General features: G+C 36.9%; 2 protein-coding genes across 2 annotated transcripts in view; both read right to left on the bottom strand.

Annotated features, from left to right (window-relative positions):
* Positions 1 to 1,306: 1,306 nt before the first annotated feature.
* Positions 1,307 to 13,719, bottom strand: LOC144436984 (glutamate carboxypeptidase 2-like). The gene is made up of 18 exons (XM_078125851.1): positions 13,493 to 13,719; positions 10,976 to 11,129; positions 10,631 to 10,762; positions 10,244 to 10,369; positions 9,253 to 9,439; positions 8,271 to 8,361; positions 7,795 to 7,887; positions 6,996 to 7,078; positions 6,675 to 6,794; positions 6,311 to 6,393; positions 6,118 to 6,181; positions 5,696 to 5,763; positions 4,519 to 4,616; positions 3,837 to 3,927; positions 3,132 to 3,375; positions 2,765 to 2,846; positions 2,252 to 2,344; positions 1,307 to 1,532 (listed from the first exon to the last, which is right to left on the bottom strand). Exons 1-18 carry the CDS (start codon positions 13,717 to 13,719, stop codon positions 1,307 to 1,309), a joined length of 2,262 nt encoding a protein of 753 aa, XP_077981977.1.
* Positions 13,720 to 14,397: 678 nt separating this feature from the next.
* LOC144436983 (sodium- and chloride-dependent GABA transporter ine-like) overlaps positions 14,398 to 18,197 on the bottom strand; it is a 10,880-nt gene continuing 7,080 nt past the window's right edge. The window contains exons 9-13 of the mRNA XM_078125850.1: positions 17,377 to 17,517; positions 16,499 to 16,598; positions 16,216 to 16,316; positions 15,201 to 15,368; positions 14,398 to 14,559 (exon numbers count right to left, since the gene is read on the bottom strand). Coding sequence (XP_077981976.1) covers positions 14,398 to 14,559; positions 15,201 to 15,368; positions 16,216 to 16,316; positions 16,499 to 16,598; positions 17,377 to 17,517 — 672 coding nt within the window. The remainder of the gene's footprint in view (positions 14,560 to 15,200; positions 15,369 to 16,215; positions 16,317 to 16,498; positions 16,599 to 17,376; positions 17,518 to 18,197) is intronic.

The following is an 18,197-nucleotide window of genomic DNA, read 5'->3' as shown; positions in this document are numbered from 1 at the left end:
CTTGTTCGATGGAATAGTACATGGAAATGAGTAAATGAAAGAAAAAGAGCTGCAGCACTAAGGAATTAGAAAACTAAACCGTAACAATACTTTTTTGTATGCTTTGTTATTAGCGCAGCGTTGTTTGTAGGACTTCCTTTATTTTCTAAGGGGACGAGCACAATTTATGGGGGGGGGGGACAAAATGTGAAGGGTTCACGTAAACAAATCAGGATACGATGGGGGGGGGTTTTGAAAATTCTTGAAATGTGTGGTTTTTTTTTAAATATTCACTCATAATAAGCTTATCTTTGCAAATTGGAACATTTTAAATAGAATGACTATTTCTCGTGCATTCATTCACCAACAATCAAAAATCTAGCGAATACTTTTATTACTGATGTTGCTATAGTTTTTTTTTAATTGTGAAGTTCCTCAGTCTTTTTCTTCTTCCAGGAATCTTGACTTCCGCCCAGACTACATGTACTCACGTGGTTTAGCAGCGCTTCTCCCAAATGTTCACCATGCGGCATTAACAGCAACAGCAACAAGAAGTATGAAAAGCTAATTGTCGCAACACTGAGTCCGAGAAATCCAAATACAGACTAAATATAACTTAATCTAAATATCCCTGACCTCCACGAGGGAAAGATAATTATCATTCAATATTAGAGCCAGTGACTGGAGAATTGACAGAGAAAAAAACTGGAATTTCCCATGATCTTTGTAATACCTTTCATTGGTCAGGAATAGGGCGGCCACGGCTATGTTTTATTTTCTCAAGTTCTCCGTTCCCGGCTTAAGAAATTCCAAAGTTTTTCGACCCTTTAATCTGTATCATGCCCCATAAACAGAAGTCACTGTGATGAAAGCTTCAATTCTTTCGTATATTTGTTGACCAAGGTACAATGCTCCTAGGAGACATAAATATTTACTGTTCATCTAAATACACATGCATGTCTCCCATGCGATGAGGCAACACAGGACCACTGCTAGGACAATGACTGTCACAGCAAATTTCAAATGGGCGTTTCTTAGTAATCGACGTGTGAAATTTAGATGATGTTAAATAATGAGATAACTCTCCACAACCCTATTTTTTTTATGAAAATGCCTTTATTTCCTGGCGTTGTGCTCCCCTTTACAGCTGTGGGAAAATTAAAGCTTATCAATTTCCTTGAATACAAGACTGTGGTGACTGGTCCTCCAAATTTATATGTATTAATTCGAAAGTAGCAGGAACAACCTTTTCACATGGCAAAGTTTGGAGGGAATTTAAGAACTTTGTATTTTTATCAGGGAAATCGTCCCTGAGGTGCATTCTATCTTAAACGTTCTGTTTTCCTCGATGCAAAGATGTCAGGAAATGATCCAAATAGGCTGCAGCTGATTCAATCATATGGGTCACCGTGGCCAACTCTTTCCTCACTTGATTCCACCGTTCTTCCCTGTCCTCAGTGGAAACGTATTCGATGTCAAATAACGCATCTGTCAACCCAGGTAGACCAGCACTGGCATACATATCTTTACTGCTTGGAGCAAATATTACATGTCTAGAACGAGAATATATAAAAAGAAATACATATTAAATGTTTTTCTTACGGAACCTATATATAGAAAGTACATGTGTCTGTTATATGATAGAAATTGTACATTGAGATATATTTGTCCAAGAAGACATATTTCATTATAAGTTGATTTTCTAAGTAAAAGTAACACACATCAATTCAATATTTTCGGTACTTTCAGTTGTTCGTCATCACTATCGATGCCTATTTCTTGATTTAATATCCCAAGTGTCACTACAAGTTAGGTATATGATGACCAAGGAGTACTTTATGATGTAGTTTACACTGAAAGAATAGGTAGAGTGGTGATATCTCATCAACTATGACTTTTCATTTAGGCCTAATAAAAAAAAGTGTAGTTGCGATTACGCTCAATTTTAGAATAGGTGGGGTAAGTAGATTTTATTTTATTATATATTTTTTTTTCATGGTGAGTGTTTAGTTCAGGATTTCCATTGTTTTCCAAATGGTCTCAGTGTTATTTATTTCTTCCTCAGATGTACAGCCATTACAGATTGGAAGAACAGTTTTAAATAGTCTTTTTAAGTTGATGTCAGTTTCCGCATCCACTATTTCTCGTGAGACTTCACAATTTTTGCGATTTTATTTTTTTTTCGAATACACTTAAAAAAAGGTTAGGTCGGCAATGCAAAACTAGGTGGGGTCGGTTAACCGGAACCTAGCAATTATTTTTTAGGCCTTACCTGACGAGCTGTCTGTCTGGTAGTCCAAGGGGGTCGATGAAAGTACGTTCAAATCCCATTAGTTTGTCATTGACAATACGGTAAGCCATTGGACTAATAGAAAATATGGGAGTATAATAATGTTAGTTACTTTAGTCAAAGCAATGTCATAATAGCATGATGAAAACAGAAACATGTATATTATCATAAAATTACAACAGTTACGTTACTTATGTTTGATTAATGTATTTCATATGCTCCCCAGAGTGCTATTTGATACACATACATACATACTGCGACATGGGTACATGCCGAGATAAATAGGGGATACATACATTCATATATGCATACATACACGCGTACGCACGCACAAACATACATACATACATACATACATACATACATACATACATACATACATACATACATACATACATACATACATACATACATGATAGCGTACTATGTGTGTGTTGGTTTCATACCGTTTGCGAAATGAAAATACATTAATATGATTTTAACTAAGCAACTTACTTTTTGTTATTCAAGTTATCGATTATGTTGTGCAAGAACTGGCTGGAACTGGTCAAATTTGCAACGGCACTGTCTAAATCGTCTACAAATGAAACAAATGACAAACACTTGTCATAAAAAATACATAAAACCTATCAACAGCTGTAGTCACGTGATCTATTTATGATGCAGCGTTAATAAGCAATAACACAGAAGCAATCCTAATTTACACAATCAATTACATAAACATTTGTGACTGCAGTGGCAGTGTGTGGGTTTGAATTCATAGGGAAAACTTCATTTTGTTTTGTGAATAGAACAATTCGTGATGAATACGTTTCACAAGTAGTAACAGTTAACTAAATTCCGAAATCGTGTCTTTCCTTACCAAATTTAATGTTTTCTTGGAGCATTAGCTGACCGTTGCTATCAGATTTGAAGGCTGTAACCATATCTTCGATTCGTTGTGCATAATCTCGGCAGTCCATTGGGATGATAAGAGAATCGGAGAAAGAACGACCAAGTTCCGCTATCACACGACCAATCGCAGCATGAGCTTTGAACTCCGGATCGTTGTATGTAGAAGCCAGATGGAACGTTTCGTATACCGAATGATACATGGGGAAAACGTTCTGAAAAAAGTAAAGATATTATATTTAGAGATGTCACTTTTTCCGGTTACTATACTGCTAGGTATGCTGTGGATTTATGATGGCTGAAGCCGACTTGGAATCTGCAGGTTGCAGGTTCGATTTTCGTCACCATTGTTTATAAATAAATAGTTAGCATCGTTGGGACAGAACTACGCACTATGCATTTTTAACGTGTGGTTTGTGGGTACAAATGTCCATCAACAAATTAACGACACGAGAGTTATGCTATATTGTCAATTTAAATTTGTTATAATCGTTCACATAGTTTGGTCATTATATTTAGTTTGAACATAGACTCGCCACCCTCCATCAATTTTGGTGGAGGGTCTATGGTTTAAGTATCTCTTGACCAACAACAACACTCTTGACCAACGTTGTCACAATGTGTTCGACCTCAGACCGCTAAAGATTCGACCAAATAGTTTTAAGCATACACTCACCAGTTCGTTTTTGTAACTCAAGTCGATAGATGACACCCCTATTCTCTGCATGAATGGTGCATAGTCGCTTCCAGATCCAAGGTCATAGATGCTAGAAGAACAAATACACAATGCCAAGCGAGAAACATATTGGAATCAGATGTAGATTAAATGTCTTCCGTAAAAGCAAAGCCTTTAGATTTCTGTTCCTACAAGCAGTAATTGTTGTAATGCAAAATTCTGTGCTGAAGCTATCATATTAGATATACCCCGTGATTAATTGGAGCATTAATTATATCAAGTTGTATTTGTAGTATACATACCTAAGGTATTGCCTAATTACCAACAATTAATTATTCAAAATGACCATTACAATAGCTACATCAAAAAGCATTATAGCACACGTGCACTTTGTTATTATCAATGTATCTACCAATATATCTGAAATTATAACCCTGTATTCTTTAGTTACTGTCTAATGAATGAAAATCAATGATTATGCAAATGACTGATTACAATTAAGGACTTTATCAGCAAACTTGATCAAATACTTGCACTTTATTATCATCACTTGATGTACCATATTATATGAAAGAAGCTAACATTCTTAATAAATATAGCCTAATTACAGATATTAAATAATTAATTGTGTAACTTTAATTAATTGTGTAAACCAAGATTGTAAGTATGTTCAATATCTTACAGTGGTAGTGACGTGGGGTCTCCAGCATCTTTTGGGTTTCGTGATTTCCATGAGTCGTAAACGGTTTTTCTGTTTCCTTCTGGATGGGGGTCCGATACCTAATGAAAGAATTCTCTGTAGAAATCACATACCCCCCTCAAATACTTTACTTTCATGTGATTGAGTTTTAAAGAAATTCATGGTAACAAGTACGTACTAAAATGTGTATGTGAAATGGCGGGATTTTGATAATTGACCCTGAAGGTGAAAGTCACGGTCAAAGCTCAGGTCTCAAATGATATATTGTACACCTAATAATATAGGGATAGACACACTTGAATGGAGTCTCCATGTATTAAAGTTGTTGAGTTATGCAGTACATCATGATGGCTCACTACAAATATGGCCAAGTTATGCACAAAAACTAATGCATGTTCTGTATTACCTTTAGGCATCATTTTGAAATAAATTGGTCACATATAAATGCTACAATGTAAATGCTACAATGTGTCTGAAATATGCAAAAATAGCTTCATTTTGATAATTGGCCCAGAAGGTAAAGGTCACTGTCTGACGAGGTGAAAGTTGACTGTCTGACAACAAACCTTGTGTGTGATTATATAGGGGTAGACACTTAAATGATGTCCCTATGTATATGCATTGAAGTTTTTGAGTTATGCAGTAATATATTGATCTATTACTCCAAACACGGCCACGTACACCATTCCGTGAAAAGTAATATGAGCACTAAAAGTTAACTTTGTGTATATTTTTCTTCTCCTACATTACCTGTGGACATCATTTAAAACAAAATGGCAACGAATAAATGCGACAAAGTGTCTGTGATAGATACGAAATGGCTGGATTTTGATAACCTACCCTGAAGGTCAAGGCAAAAGGACAATGTCTTAACCTAACAAGTTCTTATTCTACCCATAAGATGATAAGGAAGATATGTGTCACGTTTCTTTGCATTGACGCTGTTTTTGACATATTGTGTCCACAGACACAGACAGACAGACAGACAGACAGACAGACCGACAGACAGAAAAAGCTATAACATTACCTTCCCTTGCGAGAAGTAATTACTTCCTTTCTTTCTATATCAAATCTGAGATGTCCAAAGAAGAAAAAAAGATAACAACAATCACAACACGTAGTATATTTCAGGTTCAAGTCGAACAAAAGTTTAGCTCACCTTCTTGGTAGCTTCGTAGACCGCTTTGAACAGGTGAGGTGACGCCCCAGCATTTATCCTGTGAGCACCTGGAATCACATTATCCATAATAACAAGCAACTCTTTTGTATCGATACTATCTTTCATTATTTCAACTGATATGACCTTACACCACAAACAAGATCAACATCAGATATGGGAAAATCGTGGAGTTGAAGACCTATGTTTGGCCTAACCAGGTACAGCTTTAACTGTAATTTTAATTGTTTTCTGATTCCAACTATTGTGAAATAGCTAGTATTCAGCTAATTTGTGTAACGTACGGTACAGCACAAGTCGGTCTTACACAATCTGTCCCCTCTCGTGTCTAAACAAGGACACTTTCTGAAGCCGGTCGAAGTAAACACGGTGAACAAAATTTCTAATTATATGCTAGTACTCACCGTTGACGGCGCTGTCAACGTTGATGTATAACACTGCCCTCGCCGCAAGAGGCTTGGCAAATTCCTAGTGATTTAACACAAATGCAGAATTACATGAAAATGCAAATATCAACTCAGTAAAAGTGTGCCTCTAACACTGATCACAACTTACTTGACTATAAGGTAATCTCCACTACAACATAAGACAATTTACCTCGACCCATTCATTAGAACCAATAAGACCATATTCCTCTGCACCCCAGCTACAAAACACAAGAGAACGACGAGGACGCCAACCTATACGAGAGAAAAGTGACACATATACAGAAAAAAGTCTTGACATTTTAAAGCTAATTCATTATGGACAAATTAAATAAAAGCCTTCCAACTAATTTTAGCAACTGTTGTGTAGGAAGCCTCATTTTCAAAACAAGTTTTCCTATTCAAATTAACGCGATACTTCTTCATTCTTCAATTACCTAATTCGCATAACTTGAAAAGGTTGTTTTGGTAATAGAATGGCATTATTACTTTGATTCGACCGTCGAGGATCTGAATTTGTTGAACTTCAACCTCACCTTCTTTCACAAGTTTTCCATAGGCACGAGATACTTCCATCAAGACAGCTGAGCCACTTGATGGGTCGATAGCACCAAATACCCATGCATCTCTATGGTTACCAATCAGGACGTATCTGTCTGAAATAAACAATGACATAAGCCCGCAACAAATCAGTTTTTTTTCTTCCAATTATTATACGGGTCTCGTTATATCGAAACTGTTTCCAAACTTACTGGGATTGGACGACTGGTGTTCTTGTCACATGGCACAGGGAATGGCAAATAAATATATTGTTTGAAGTACTAGGGGATACATGAAACACAAATAGTGTACTTTACCTTCCTCCACAGCTCCTCGAATGCCACCAATTACATTGTACGTTGTAACTAGTTGATTGGTTGTTGTAATATTCAGTCTTGTTCTATTCGTAGAATAATGAGATGTTATTCCCCGATATAAGGAAAATACGAGTGATCTAAGGGGTCTTTGTCACTACGAGTCGATAGACGAGTAGTGGCAACCCTTAGGTCACTAATATTTTCCGGCTGAATGAAGAAAAATATTGGGAAATAACATAATTATACCAGTGCCAGTGATATCAAAGACAAATCTGGGAAAGTAATGGCAATAGGGAACTTGCAAACCCGCCATTGTTTGTAACCACAAATAATCAATTTATAGTCATCCTGACCATTGTGGAAGGTTTATTTTATCAGTAGCTCCAGATTAGGTATTACGATAACCACAGATAATCCCATAGTCCTTTGCGCCTGGGCATGCTCAGTCTGGATTGCAAGTTCCCTATTTTGAAGGTTTTGACTCATATTTCGAACACAGGAAATCAGTGATGTAGACACGTGTTGTCGTGACACAGACACGCGTTGTCGTGAACGACCAGAGTATATATTCCGTATTTTTTGTTCAACTTGGCTTGTGCATGGTATAATGGCTTAAGTCCATGTTAAACGGGAACAAAGTGCATGGGGCTTCTATTATACTAGCGGCATATTTTACTATACTGGTGACCCTAAAATAGAGTTATAAAAATTGGAAAACCTGACTTAGAAGAGGTCTGCTGTACTCTGGGCCAAGGTATTCTGGGAAGCAAAGAGAGTAACTGTTATAGAAATGCGTTACCTTGTATTACTGTCACTGAATCCCGGACCATATCTATAGATTATGTCTAAACCACCACGCCAGTCCTCTATCACTTCATCACCCGTCATTCGACTGTTAACAAAATAAGTAAGAAGTATGCTTCATGGGATAGTCCTCAAAATTTCTCAAATTTGTTGGTGCTATTTTGGTCTCTTGGTCAGCAATGGATGTCAATTCAGAAATCGTCAAAACTCGGCAATATTACAAGTATGGTTAACAGACAAAATAATTTGGCCACTTTTAGAAAAAAGCACACTTGGCTTGATTATAAGAAATCAAAAGACCCTTTAAGAGTATGTAAGTTCGTTGAGTGCATGCATTTACATTAAGGAGATATGAATACTTCCTGGCGCCTGTGACAGTTCTATTTACAGATATTTATGATATATAGAAGTTGTAAAGTTACAGAAAATAAATAATAATCCAATGCAAAATACAAGCCCTGCCAGAGCTACCTGAGAAATTTCTTGGCGTCATCATATCCGATGGGGTGGACGGGAATTGTAGGTAAATGGGCATCGGATTGGCTTATTCGATATGCGTATTCTGAAAGGAGAGATGATGAATTAAATAAAACTAAAGACATTTATCTAAATAGCAAGATACATAACGGAGGAGATGTTAAGAGTTAATTAACTCGAATAGAATGGTGTGATGTCATTGGATCCATTCTACTACGTACTACATTCATATTGGGTATTAATAGGTACACTCTACTATGTCTGAATGACATTGTAGATGCATTTGGTGTTGGCTGCAGCTGAATGTATTATAACTAAAGCCATAAAAACATTTTTTTTTAAATTTGATTCAGAATCTGAACTTTTTTTGTTAATTTCATACTGCAATGTATAATACCACAAACAGGTATTTGTACCGTATGTAGCACTATTAGAAATATAGTTTATGTTACTCTCTATCAATGTTTGGTAGATTTGTGAAAACAGATATTGATAGAGCTGCATTAACTGAATGCAATGGGTCTCCCACAGATTTATGTTGTGTACTGAGATACCATGAGGAATGATAAACATATACACAGAAAAGAAAAATTGTACCAAAAAGTAATTTGTACTCACTATGCCCTCTCCCCATCATTTTCTACCAATCTGATTAAAATCCGATGTAGTGTACACTTCGCGATTTCTTTTTGGCTGTTCCGTTTACTGTCGTTTGTTCATTTGTGAGCGCTCGTTACATACCAAAAGAACAAACGACAGTATATGTAACAGCAAAAACGAACTCGAGAAGTGTACACTACATCGGATTTTAAGCCGATTGCCGGCGAGGCTTTTCTACCAAACTGATATCTATATTCGCCATTAGACAATTCTAACGCCATAAAACGTCAACGAACCACTCTGCATGTTACATTTTTCAAAGACCACTCTGACAAAGCAAATAACTCATTTTTTTGCCATGTGATTTATGTCTTACCCCGTGATGGGTAACCCGGAGTAAGTGGGTCCATCATATCTTTAAAAAGTGAACCTCTCTGGACACCACTTCCAGGAAGAAATATTCCATCGGGATAAATTTCATCCTGGTACTGAGCAGGTGCTTCGTTGATTGGATCTGAATACAGTATAAGTCCCTTAGCTCCCACTGCCATTGCATTAAATGCCTGCAAGCAATAGAGGACATTAATTATTGCCCTGCAAACCAGAGAGAGGGCGCTCTAATGCTTCATTTCAATGCTGTATCCATTTTGATATAGCTAGCTAACACACAAATAAACAGGCAGACAAACAGGCAGACGGACAAAATGTCCTTTTTAAATCCTTTCTTTAGTAATTGTCGTTTAAATTTGTTTTCGAGTTTGTTGTCTTCCGGAACAACGAAATCGAAAAAAAGAACGACGGTACACGAAGAAAATAGAGGTAAATAAATAAAGAAATCGACTCGTATTCACCGTATCAGATTTTAATCAGATTGGTAACAAATATAAATATAGATAGATGTGTATCAAGTAAATACAATTCCATGTACCCACAGTAGAATTCTACCACCCAGGTGTATGTCATCAAAATAACGACCATTTCATTTATTGGTCAACACCATAGCAACCGTTCCACAAGCATGCTTTAGAATAAGTCAACTTTCATATTCTATTTTAATAGCGTAAGGCGAAATGCTATTGCGGCTACCAAGCATATTGTTTTTTTCATTCGAAATCACCATCATTACAAGCGGCTTTTCTGTGATGGAAATGAGATATTGTATATTGATCTGATGTGATGTAAATTAGTATTACTCCATGTTATTTGATGCGATGTAACTTGTTTTCATGGGAGGCTATATAGTACCCGGCCACCTTGATCCAAAAAATACTTCTGAACAGCGCCCCATGTAGCCTAAATATTATAATCTTTTGTTTTTATAACAACTGTAATATAGCTTTGGACCTGACACAACATTTCAAACTTACCTTGTCACCACGAAAGATTTGTCCATACTTAGCAATTATGATTTTATCTGTCAAATTCATGTTTAAGTCTCTTTCAAGAAAGAAGAAATCTTCAACTCTGGCATAATGGGCATATACCAATTCACCCTATGGAATAGAAGAATGTTTTTAGGACAGTCATACAATTTGCCATAGAAACCCACAAATGAGAGACAGCTGTGTTGCTGAGAGAGGAAACTCGACATTTTTTTAGGTGTGCGATAGATCCTCTATCCTACATGTGCACCCGACTCTGCCGTTTTAACCAAAGAATGAATCTATACCGAGTATTTTTTCTCGTTCTTTTGATCAACATTATCTAAATTAATGTCAATGTTGAAAGATTTTAAAATGGACATAAAATAATACCTCTTCCACTCCAGCTGCAGAGTAAGCATTAAAAGGTGGCACAATGTCATCTCTCTTCTGTGACTCGTCTAGAATGGCCTCTTCCCTTGCAGATCCAACTATAACCGTTTCATCGTCACGGACTACTTCTACCTACAAGTCAAGAAATGTACTGTAAAAGATTAGGATTGTCTCTAAAAATGTCTTGAAATATGGAAAGTTAGTCTTTCTGTCGTTTACAGCACGGAGAAGGAGATATTATAAGAAAAAAAGGTATGGGTCTACTTGTCCGTGTAAAATTGCAATTGCATTCGACCCTATTATGGGCTAATGGATGTATAACTCTATCGTTCTGGACTGACTTACTCTATTTTCTATTCCATTCGGGTATGACAATAATACTTTGTACGGGACGACATCAGCATACTCCAAGCCCTGATCCAACCACGTGTCTCTCACGTACTCAGCTTGTTCCAAATCCATAGGAGTACCGGCTAAATGGGGATTACTCGTAAAGTAACTGAAATGTCAACAAGGTGAATACTGAAGTGAATTGTTGGGGAATTGATTTTTTAAAATCATAATTCTTCTTTGTATTTGAATTAGAGTAGTCTTGAGGCTATCTATGGCTTTCATTCCTTCTCCGTGTCTAGAGGAACAAGGAGATGAGATGAAATTTCCAATTCAAGCAAGCCATCCACACTGAAATGAACATCATGCTTGTGTTAACCAATCCCATTAAATTGTGATAAATTCTTCTTCAAATCACTGATCATGATATGTCCATTTATTTTAGTAGAACACGTAGGAATTCCCAGAGGAATTACTAAACGTTACCAAATCGAGCAACGAAAAATATATATACTAAAATAAATTGTGCAGAAAATTAAAATTAAAGGTGTAAATGTCAGAACTGAAAATAAATTACATAATCACAACATATTAACAAAACTACACGACTTGCATAGGTGTTTTTAATACTATCTCATGTCTGAACACAGTGTGCCACATTATTTATATATTTACAGTATTTTCATTATTCGTAATTATAAATCTTTTGGCAGATTTTCAAAAGTAGGGACGCATATTTCAAACTTTTCTAGAGTTTGTCTTAGGTGCAATAATTCAAGTTGTAGCTTTGTTTATATTTGCAATGCTTTTTTATTCTTTTTTATATTTCGTTTGTGTTACTAAACATTTTTCGCTTTCAGTACTTTTTGTTTTCTTAAGGGGTTTGCAAAAACCAAAAAAAAACCCACCACCACCACCACCACCACCACCACCACCACCACCAACAACAACAACAACAACAGCAACAACAACAACAACAACAACAACAACAACAACAATTAAAGCGGAGGACGAAGACGGAGCGGATCCACTACAGTTACTGTAGTTCTAGTGGAAGACCGAGATGGAGCTGAACCGACACAGTTACTACAGTTCTAGCGGAAGACCTAGACTGAGCGGAACCGATATAGTTACTGTCTACGCTAGAAATACACTGTACGGGGTAGAAGAAAATGTACCTACGCTATTTGATTTACAAAGTAGACATAGTGAAAAGTCAACATAAACTATTGATTCGAGGATTTATGATATACATTAAAATAAACTCAACCTTCTGTTGAAAATTGCAATCATTTTCATTAATCTTCTGACAGGTATGTGAATACAAAGATTGATTAGTCAATAAATATTTGGAAGTAAATATATAAAAATTTAAAATTGCTGTCATTTTCAAGATTTATCTATTTACAGAAAAGCTCATAAATGATAAATGATCTCAACATAATGTCACCCAGTTCGGTCGCGGAACGCCCCCTGCCGTAAAATCTTATATAGGGATACTATTTCTACAACCCATAACACCAAAGTAAATCATTTTCTGTATGTACCACAATTGGTTATAGCATCCATATCAAGTATACTGTTTCATTTGCTAACTGACCACATTAGAAAGACCATATACTAGGCTTGTAAATAAACCAACTTAAACACTAACGTTTACAATATATGAATATTATAAACGAGTGTAGCACATAGAGAAAGTACATTACATCAGTGTTACTCGTTGTATTTCGACCTCAGGAAGGATGTACCTCGGGGCCTAGGACAAACTTTATGAAAATAAACGATCTCCAAATCGTTCCAGATTTTACCACATGAAAACTTGTTCCTGGTCTTGTAGAAATTATACAAGGAAAGTGACGGTTTGCCATCATATTTTCATCATAATCGACAATTCCTTTTTTTTTAATTTCCCCACAGAGTTAATACGAGAAAATAGTTACACGTGTGGAGTAATGTTCATAACTGTACTACTAAGAATCAAATACAGTTATACTATTCAAAGATTTGTTTATAGTTAAAAGTAGCCGCCATTAGGCGTGTATACTAAGTCGATTGCATACCCGTATACGTATTGAAGATGTAGAGGCGACAAAAGGAACTAAACGAGCCTTCACTGATCCTTCTAGCCCCACCTGGAGCCTTGAACGACTGACGCTCTGCCTTTTTAATTAAAAAACCCCAAATGACATGTCAGGATAGCCTAATTTGGCCCATCCGTTTGGAAATTATGAACAATTGTACATGATGATAAACTTCGAATTCCACTTGAGACAACTATTTATTTCCGACATCACATTTTCCTTCAGTTTCGAACAAGATCAATGAAGTGCTGATAGGAAAATTGACAATTAGGGAAATGCCTCGTTTGTTTTCGTTTTATGATGTTTTTTGGATTCCGCATATTATGAACCGTCGCTGAAGACAATGAGTTTGCAAATGTAGCGTGTGATTGATATACATGCATGTATTTATCATTGAAGCAATATGATTTTGGGGCGTTTTGATAATCAAATAATTTATATGACTCACCTCAAAAAATCTTTGATGTTATCTTCTTTGATTTCACCGATGAGTTCGTCAGCAATCGACGGGTCACCATCACTCAATGCAGCGGTCACAGCCGGGTTTTCTTCTTCGCCATTGACTGCAAACACGCCGATCAAAATACCAAACGTGAAACCAACAAGCAACGCCACCGAACCAATTACAACAAATAACATCCGTGTCTTACTACTTTTCTGCGCAAACGAAGTCATGGTTCGCGCTTAGGTGGACCAGGTTGTCCTGCCGTCTTATTCAGTGAACAGAATCCAAAAAGAATGACTTGCCCGCCAACGTTGGGAGGGAATTTGTAAAGATTGCAATCAAGATTTGATAAGAAGGCAATAGTGGTTACTTGATTTATCGTACATATATTTACATAGATCGTTATCACATTTGGTGTTATTCTTTTCGACTTCGTCCCTGATGCAATGTGATGTATGGCTTGTTCAAAGTGTGTCACTTTATTAGTAGATGCTTGATTCTGTCGACAAGATGTCTAAATTTATATATTCTCTCCTCAGAGAAACAGATCAAGAAGTGGAACAACACAGGGAACAGGAGGAATAAAACCGAAGATTTACCCATATGTCTGACTACGTTCATGTTAAGACGAGATTATAAATGCTGACATTGCTACCTCCCGGCTCCCTGTGACAGATATAGACGGTATGAATTAAATTTAAAAAAAGACACAACATTTTAAAATCCATGTACATCCATGCTACCTTTAGGTATGTCTTGTTATGTAATCTAAACAGAAATTTTCGATGTAAAATAACACACGTTTACTTTCAAATATTTACATAGTCTGTCACAAAACAAGGTGTTTTATTTTTAATTTATTCACGGAAATAATAAAGTTCTTAAAAAATGAAAATCGGCCAACGTTTTCAAAATACTGTCTTCTCTACTTTCTCGTTTTCAAGATTTCCAATTTCCAATTCTCCTTCCTCTGTTTGAATAATCTCTCCTTGCATGGCGATGTTTTCCTTGCCTGTCACGGCCTCGCTGTGAGTCTTCGGTACTTTTGGTGTCAGGGTATCAATAAATCTCTGTAGATAGAAAACAGACGACGCTGATAACATATACAAATAAATAGAGTATGATATGACACTGTTTTATACCTGATGGTAACTTGCTTTGCTTTGCTACTGTGAACGAATATCAGAGTCTAGGACTTTGATCCCGATCATTCGAACTATAGAGGATATGCCAAAACTTACTTCCCCCACCCCTCTCCCTTAACGTCAATGGGGGTTGGATACCGGGGTTGGATAACCCAAAACCATGTCGTGGTTCTCACTACGACAAGTCTCTATGATTAGGAGTTGGGTGGAGGGTTATGTGTTTATTGTCTGTCTGACTGTCTGACTGTCTGTCTGTCTGTCTGTCTGTCTGTCTGCCTGCCTGCCTGCCTGACTGTCTGTCTGTCTGTCTGTCTGTCTGTCTGTCTGTCTGTCTGCCTGCCTGCCTGCCTGCCTGCCTGCCTGACTGTCTGTCTGTCTGTCTGTCTGTCTGTCTGTCTGTCTGTCTGTCTGTCTGTCAGCCCGCCAGCCCACCCGCCCGCCCACCGGTCCGCCAGTCAGTCTCTTTCAATCAACCAGGTTCTCGACCTGTCTGTCCTTAATTGTTATCTTTCACACGGGTATCGTATTTATTACTTCGATATTATACATCAAACGTAAAACATTACCTGAACAACATTTCCTTCACTCGTTAGTAATGCATGTATCATTCCAACTGGGATCCACACAATTGACATCGAAGCTACTATCCAACCTAGAAATTCTGCCCAACCAGGATATACGTAGTCACCATACGTCACAACCTCGTACGAGGCACAATTTGAAATGAAGATGAACTGTAGACAGAAAGAGAAAAGCTCTTAAGGGTCAGCCTTTTTTATTTTTCTCATCGTTGGTGAACCGATTCAAAAAACCGATTCAAAAAAGATGTATGTATGTAGAAAGAAATGCATATGGAACTTATAAGTCAGTGTGTGTGTGTGTGTGTGTGTGTGTGTGTGTGTGTGTGTGTGTGTGTGTATGTATGTATGTATGTATGTATGTATGTATGTATGTACATGTATGTATGTATGTATGTATGTATGTATGTATGTATGTATGTATGTATGTATGTATGTATGTATGTATGTATGTATGTATGTATGTATGTGTGTGTATGTGTGTATATGTGTATGTGTGTGCGCGCGTGCGTGCGTGCGTGTGTGTGTGTGTGTTTATTTATTCGGTTGTTTGTTTGTTTGTTTGTTTGTTTGTTTGTTTGTTTGTTTGTTTGTTTGTTTGTTTGTTTGTTTGTTTGTTTGTGTGCGTGCGTGTGTGTACATGTTAGTAATGCTTTCAACTCATAATAATACTTCTAACAGTCTGGATACCATAGAAATAACAATTAATATCAGAAAGATACTATGAATCATCTGATTTAGTCTTAGACCACATGCACGCTTGTGGTGTCACCATCTGTGAAGCCATAGAGGGCATTATCAGAATAAACAAATGTTGGGTGAGTTTGGAAAATGTAAAAATGAATAGAACCAACCTTATACAGATATTAGATTTATTCATACACACAGTTCTTTTACGGGCCACTAAATCAACTGCAGTTGCTTTCTATTCATATCCAATCAATTCTATTCATATATTGTCGTATAAATCCAGAAAAAAACCCACAATTACTGTTTTACTTACCACACAGAGAATTGGAGAGATTACCCACCAGCACACTCTAAAGAAAATGTTTGGAAGTTCTCCCATCATTTCCTTCACATTTTGGGACAATCGACCCGCACCTGTGACAAGGAAGTAAACACAACAAATCTAACGAAACCTGGAGTGATTTATTTGTGAATTCTAATGAAAATATACCACTTATCGTTTTGGCGAAATACCATGTTTAATACAGCAATTTGGTTCGCTTGTGGTTAAAAATTCATAAGATGAACCTAAGACGTGTGTACAAATATGAACTTACCATAGATGTAACAAATAGCAATTACTTCAAACAGAGCAACAATAATGACGGACACAATAGCAGTATACCAATCCATCAGTTGAAACCAATACATCCCACCCTGAAATAAACAAAGGCAGGTTATTAAAACAACAGGATACATGTAAGGTAAGACAGGACAAGGCAAGACAAAGACCAACAGAGAGACAAAGAGACAGAGAGACAGAGAGACAGAGAGACAGACGAGAATTAAAGCAACGCAAGGTAGCATAGATAAAAAGATGTAATGACTAATGTGCGGATACCGACTGGTGTATGGAGAAGACACGAGTGTATGCGGACAGGTTCGAACACATAGAACTAACCGTGAATGTAAAAACTTCTTCGAATAAAAAAAAAATGTAAGGCTTCCTAAGCTTACACACGAGAACCTGTCCTCAGAAAAGTTGTCGAATTGTTATTCAACATGAAATGAAGATTGTACACATATAACACGGAAATCATCAAATGTAAAACAAACAAACAAACAAACAAACAAACAAACAAACGAACAAACAAACTTGTATCATATAGTTCTAACGCAATGCACATTTGATGACATGTATCGACAGTCAAATCCTTCACAAAACAATGACATTATCAACCGCTCACGAAGACACAAACTAGTTCAAAACTTGACAACAGCAATATGGTATATACCTAACCCTGGTGACAAATTCTTTCCAAACTGATTTGCGTCAATATTTGCACTTGCTTGTTGACACATTCTACAATGTTTGTTTAGTTGGCAACTTCGTATTCCAGAATCCCAAACACGTGATCTAATTAAGTTATAGTGAGTCGATGGCGGGGCGCTTGAATAGCGCCCTCTGTGGTATTCATATGTCACAAAGCCTTACCTCGAAAATGGTAGGAATTCCAATCGCAAAGGCTACGCAAACCACCAGCAGCACCACAAACTCTTTACGTCGTAAATACTTCTTAATAAACTGTGGAAATTCGTCCATTAATGTCGTAACTACGACTTCCGTCATGGCGAACTGAAATCACAATTGCAAAAGTAACATATACCTGAAGATAACACACAGTAGAAAATATCCGTACAGTACATATTGATGGTTTTTGATTGATTGTAGAAAAAAAATGAAGTTTGTGAGGTGAACATATAGAAATCAAAGACGGTGTCATATTTCTCGAAAGTAGAGACTACATCAATACAAAAGACGTTCTCAGCATACAGTATGTTGCATTCACACAAAAAATGGACACACATTCACGTCTAGAATTTGATTTCCATGTCGTTTTACGTATAAACCTCCAACGTTGCATTTCATCTGTTCCCCAATATATCTGAGTTATGCCGAATATTAAAATTCTTTACGGTTTTTCAAGCGGGCATTCTCCTTTGTCTTACTAGTCCAATGCCTTTATGAACAAAAATGTGCATTAGGAAAGTCAGAACGTTACTGTGAAATAGACCGTCATTGAAGACAGGAAACAGGAAACAAGGAATACAGTGCCCTCGCTCAAATTGGGGGTATCATCATTTCATAGTACCGTTTCTTAAGAGCTTTGTTCCTTGGTAATCCATAGAAGTGTAAATTAGGGATGTTTTTCGCATTGTTCAGACATCGAGGAAAGCAGCAATGCTCGATGACTAACCGAGTAACCTATACCATGTATACCCCAGGTACACACAGACACACACACACACAGACAG

Source organism: Glandiceps talaboti, chromosome 6, assembly GCF_964340395.1.
Source record: "Glandiceps talaboti chromosome 6, keGlaTala1.1, whole genome shotgun sequence".
In the NCBI taxonomy this organism is placed as follows: domain Eukaryota; kingdom Metazoa; phylum Hemichordata; class Enteropneusta; family Spengelidae; genus Glandiceps; species Glandiceps talaboti.
This window is presented reverse-complemented; position numbering and strand designations above follow the sequence as displayed.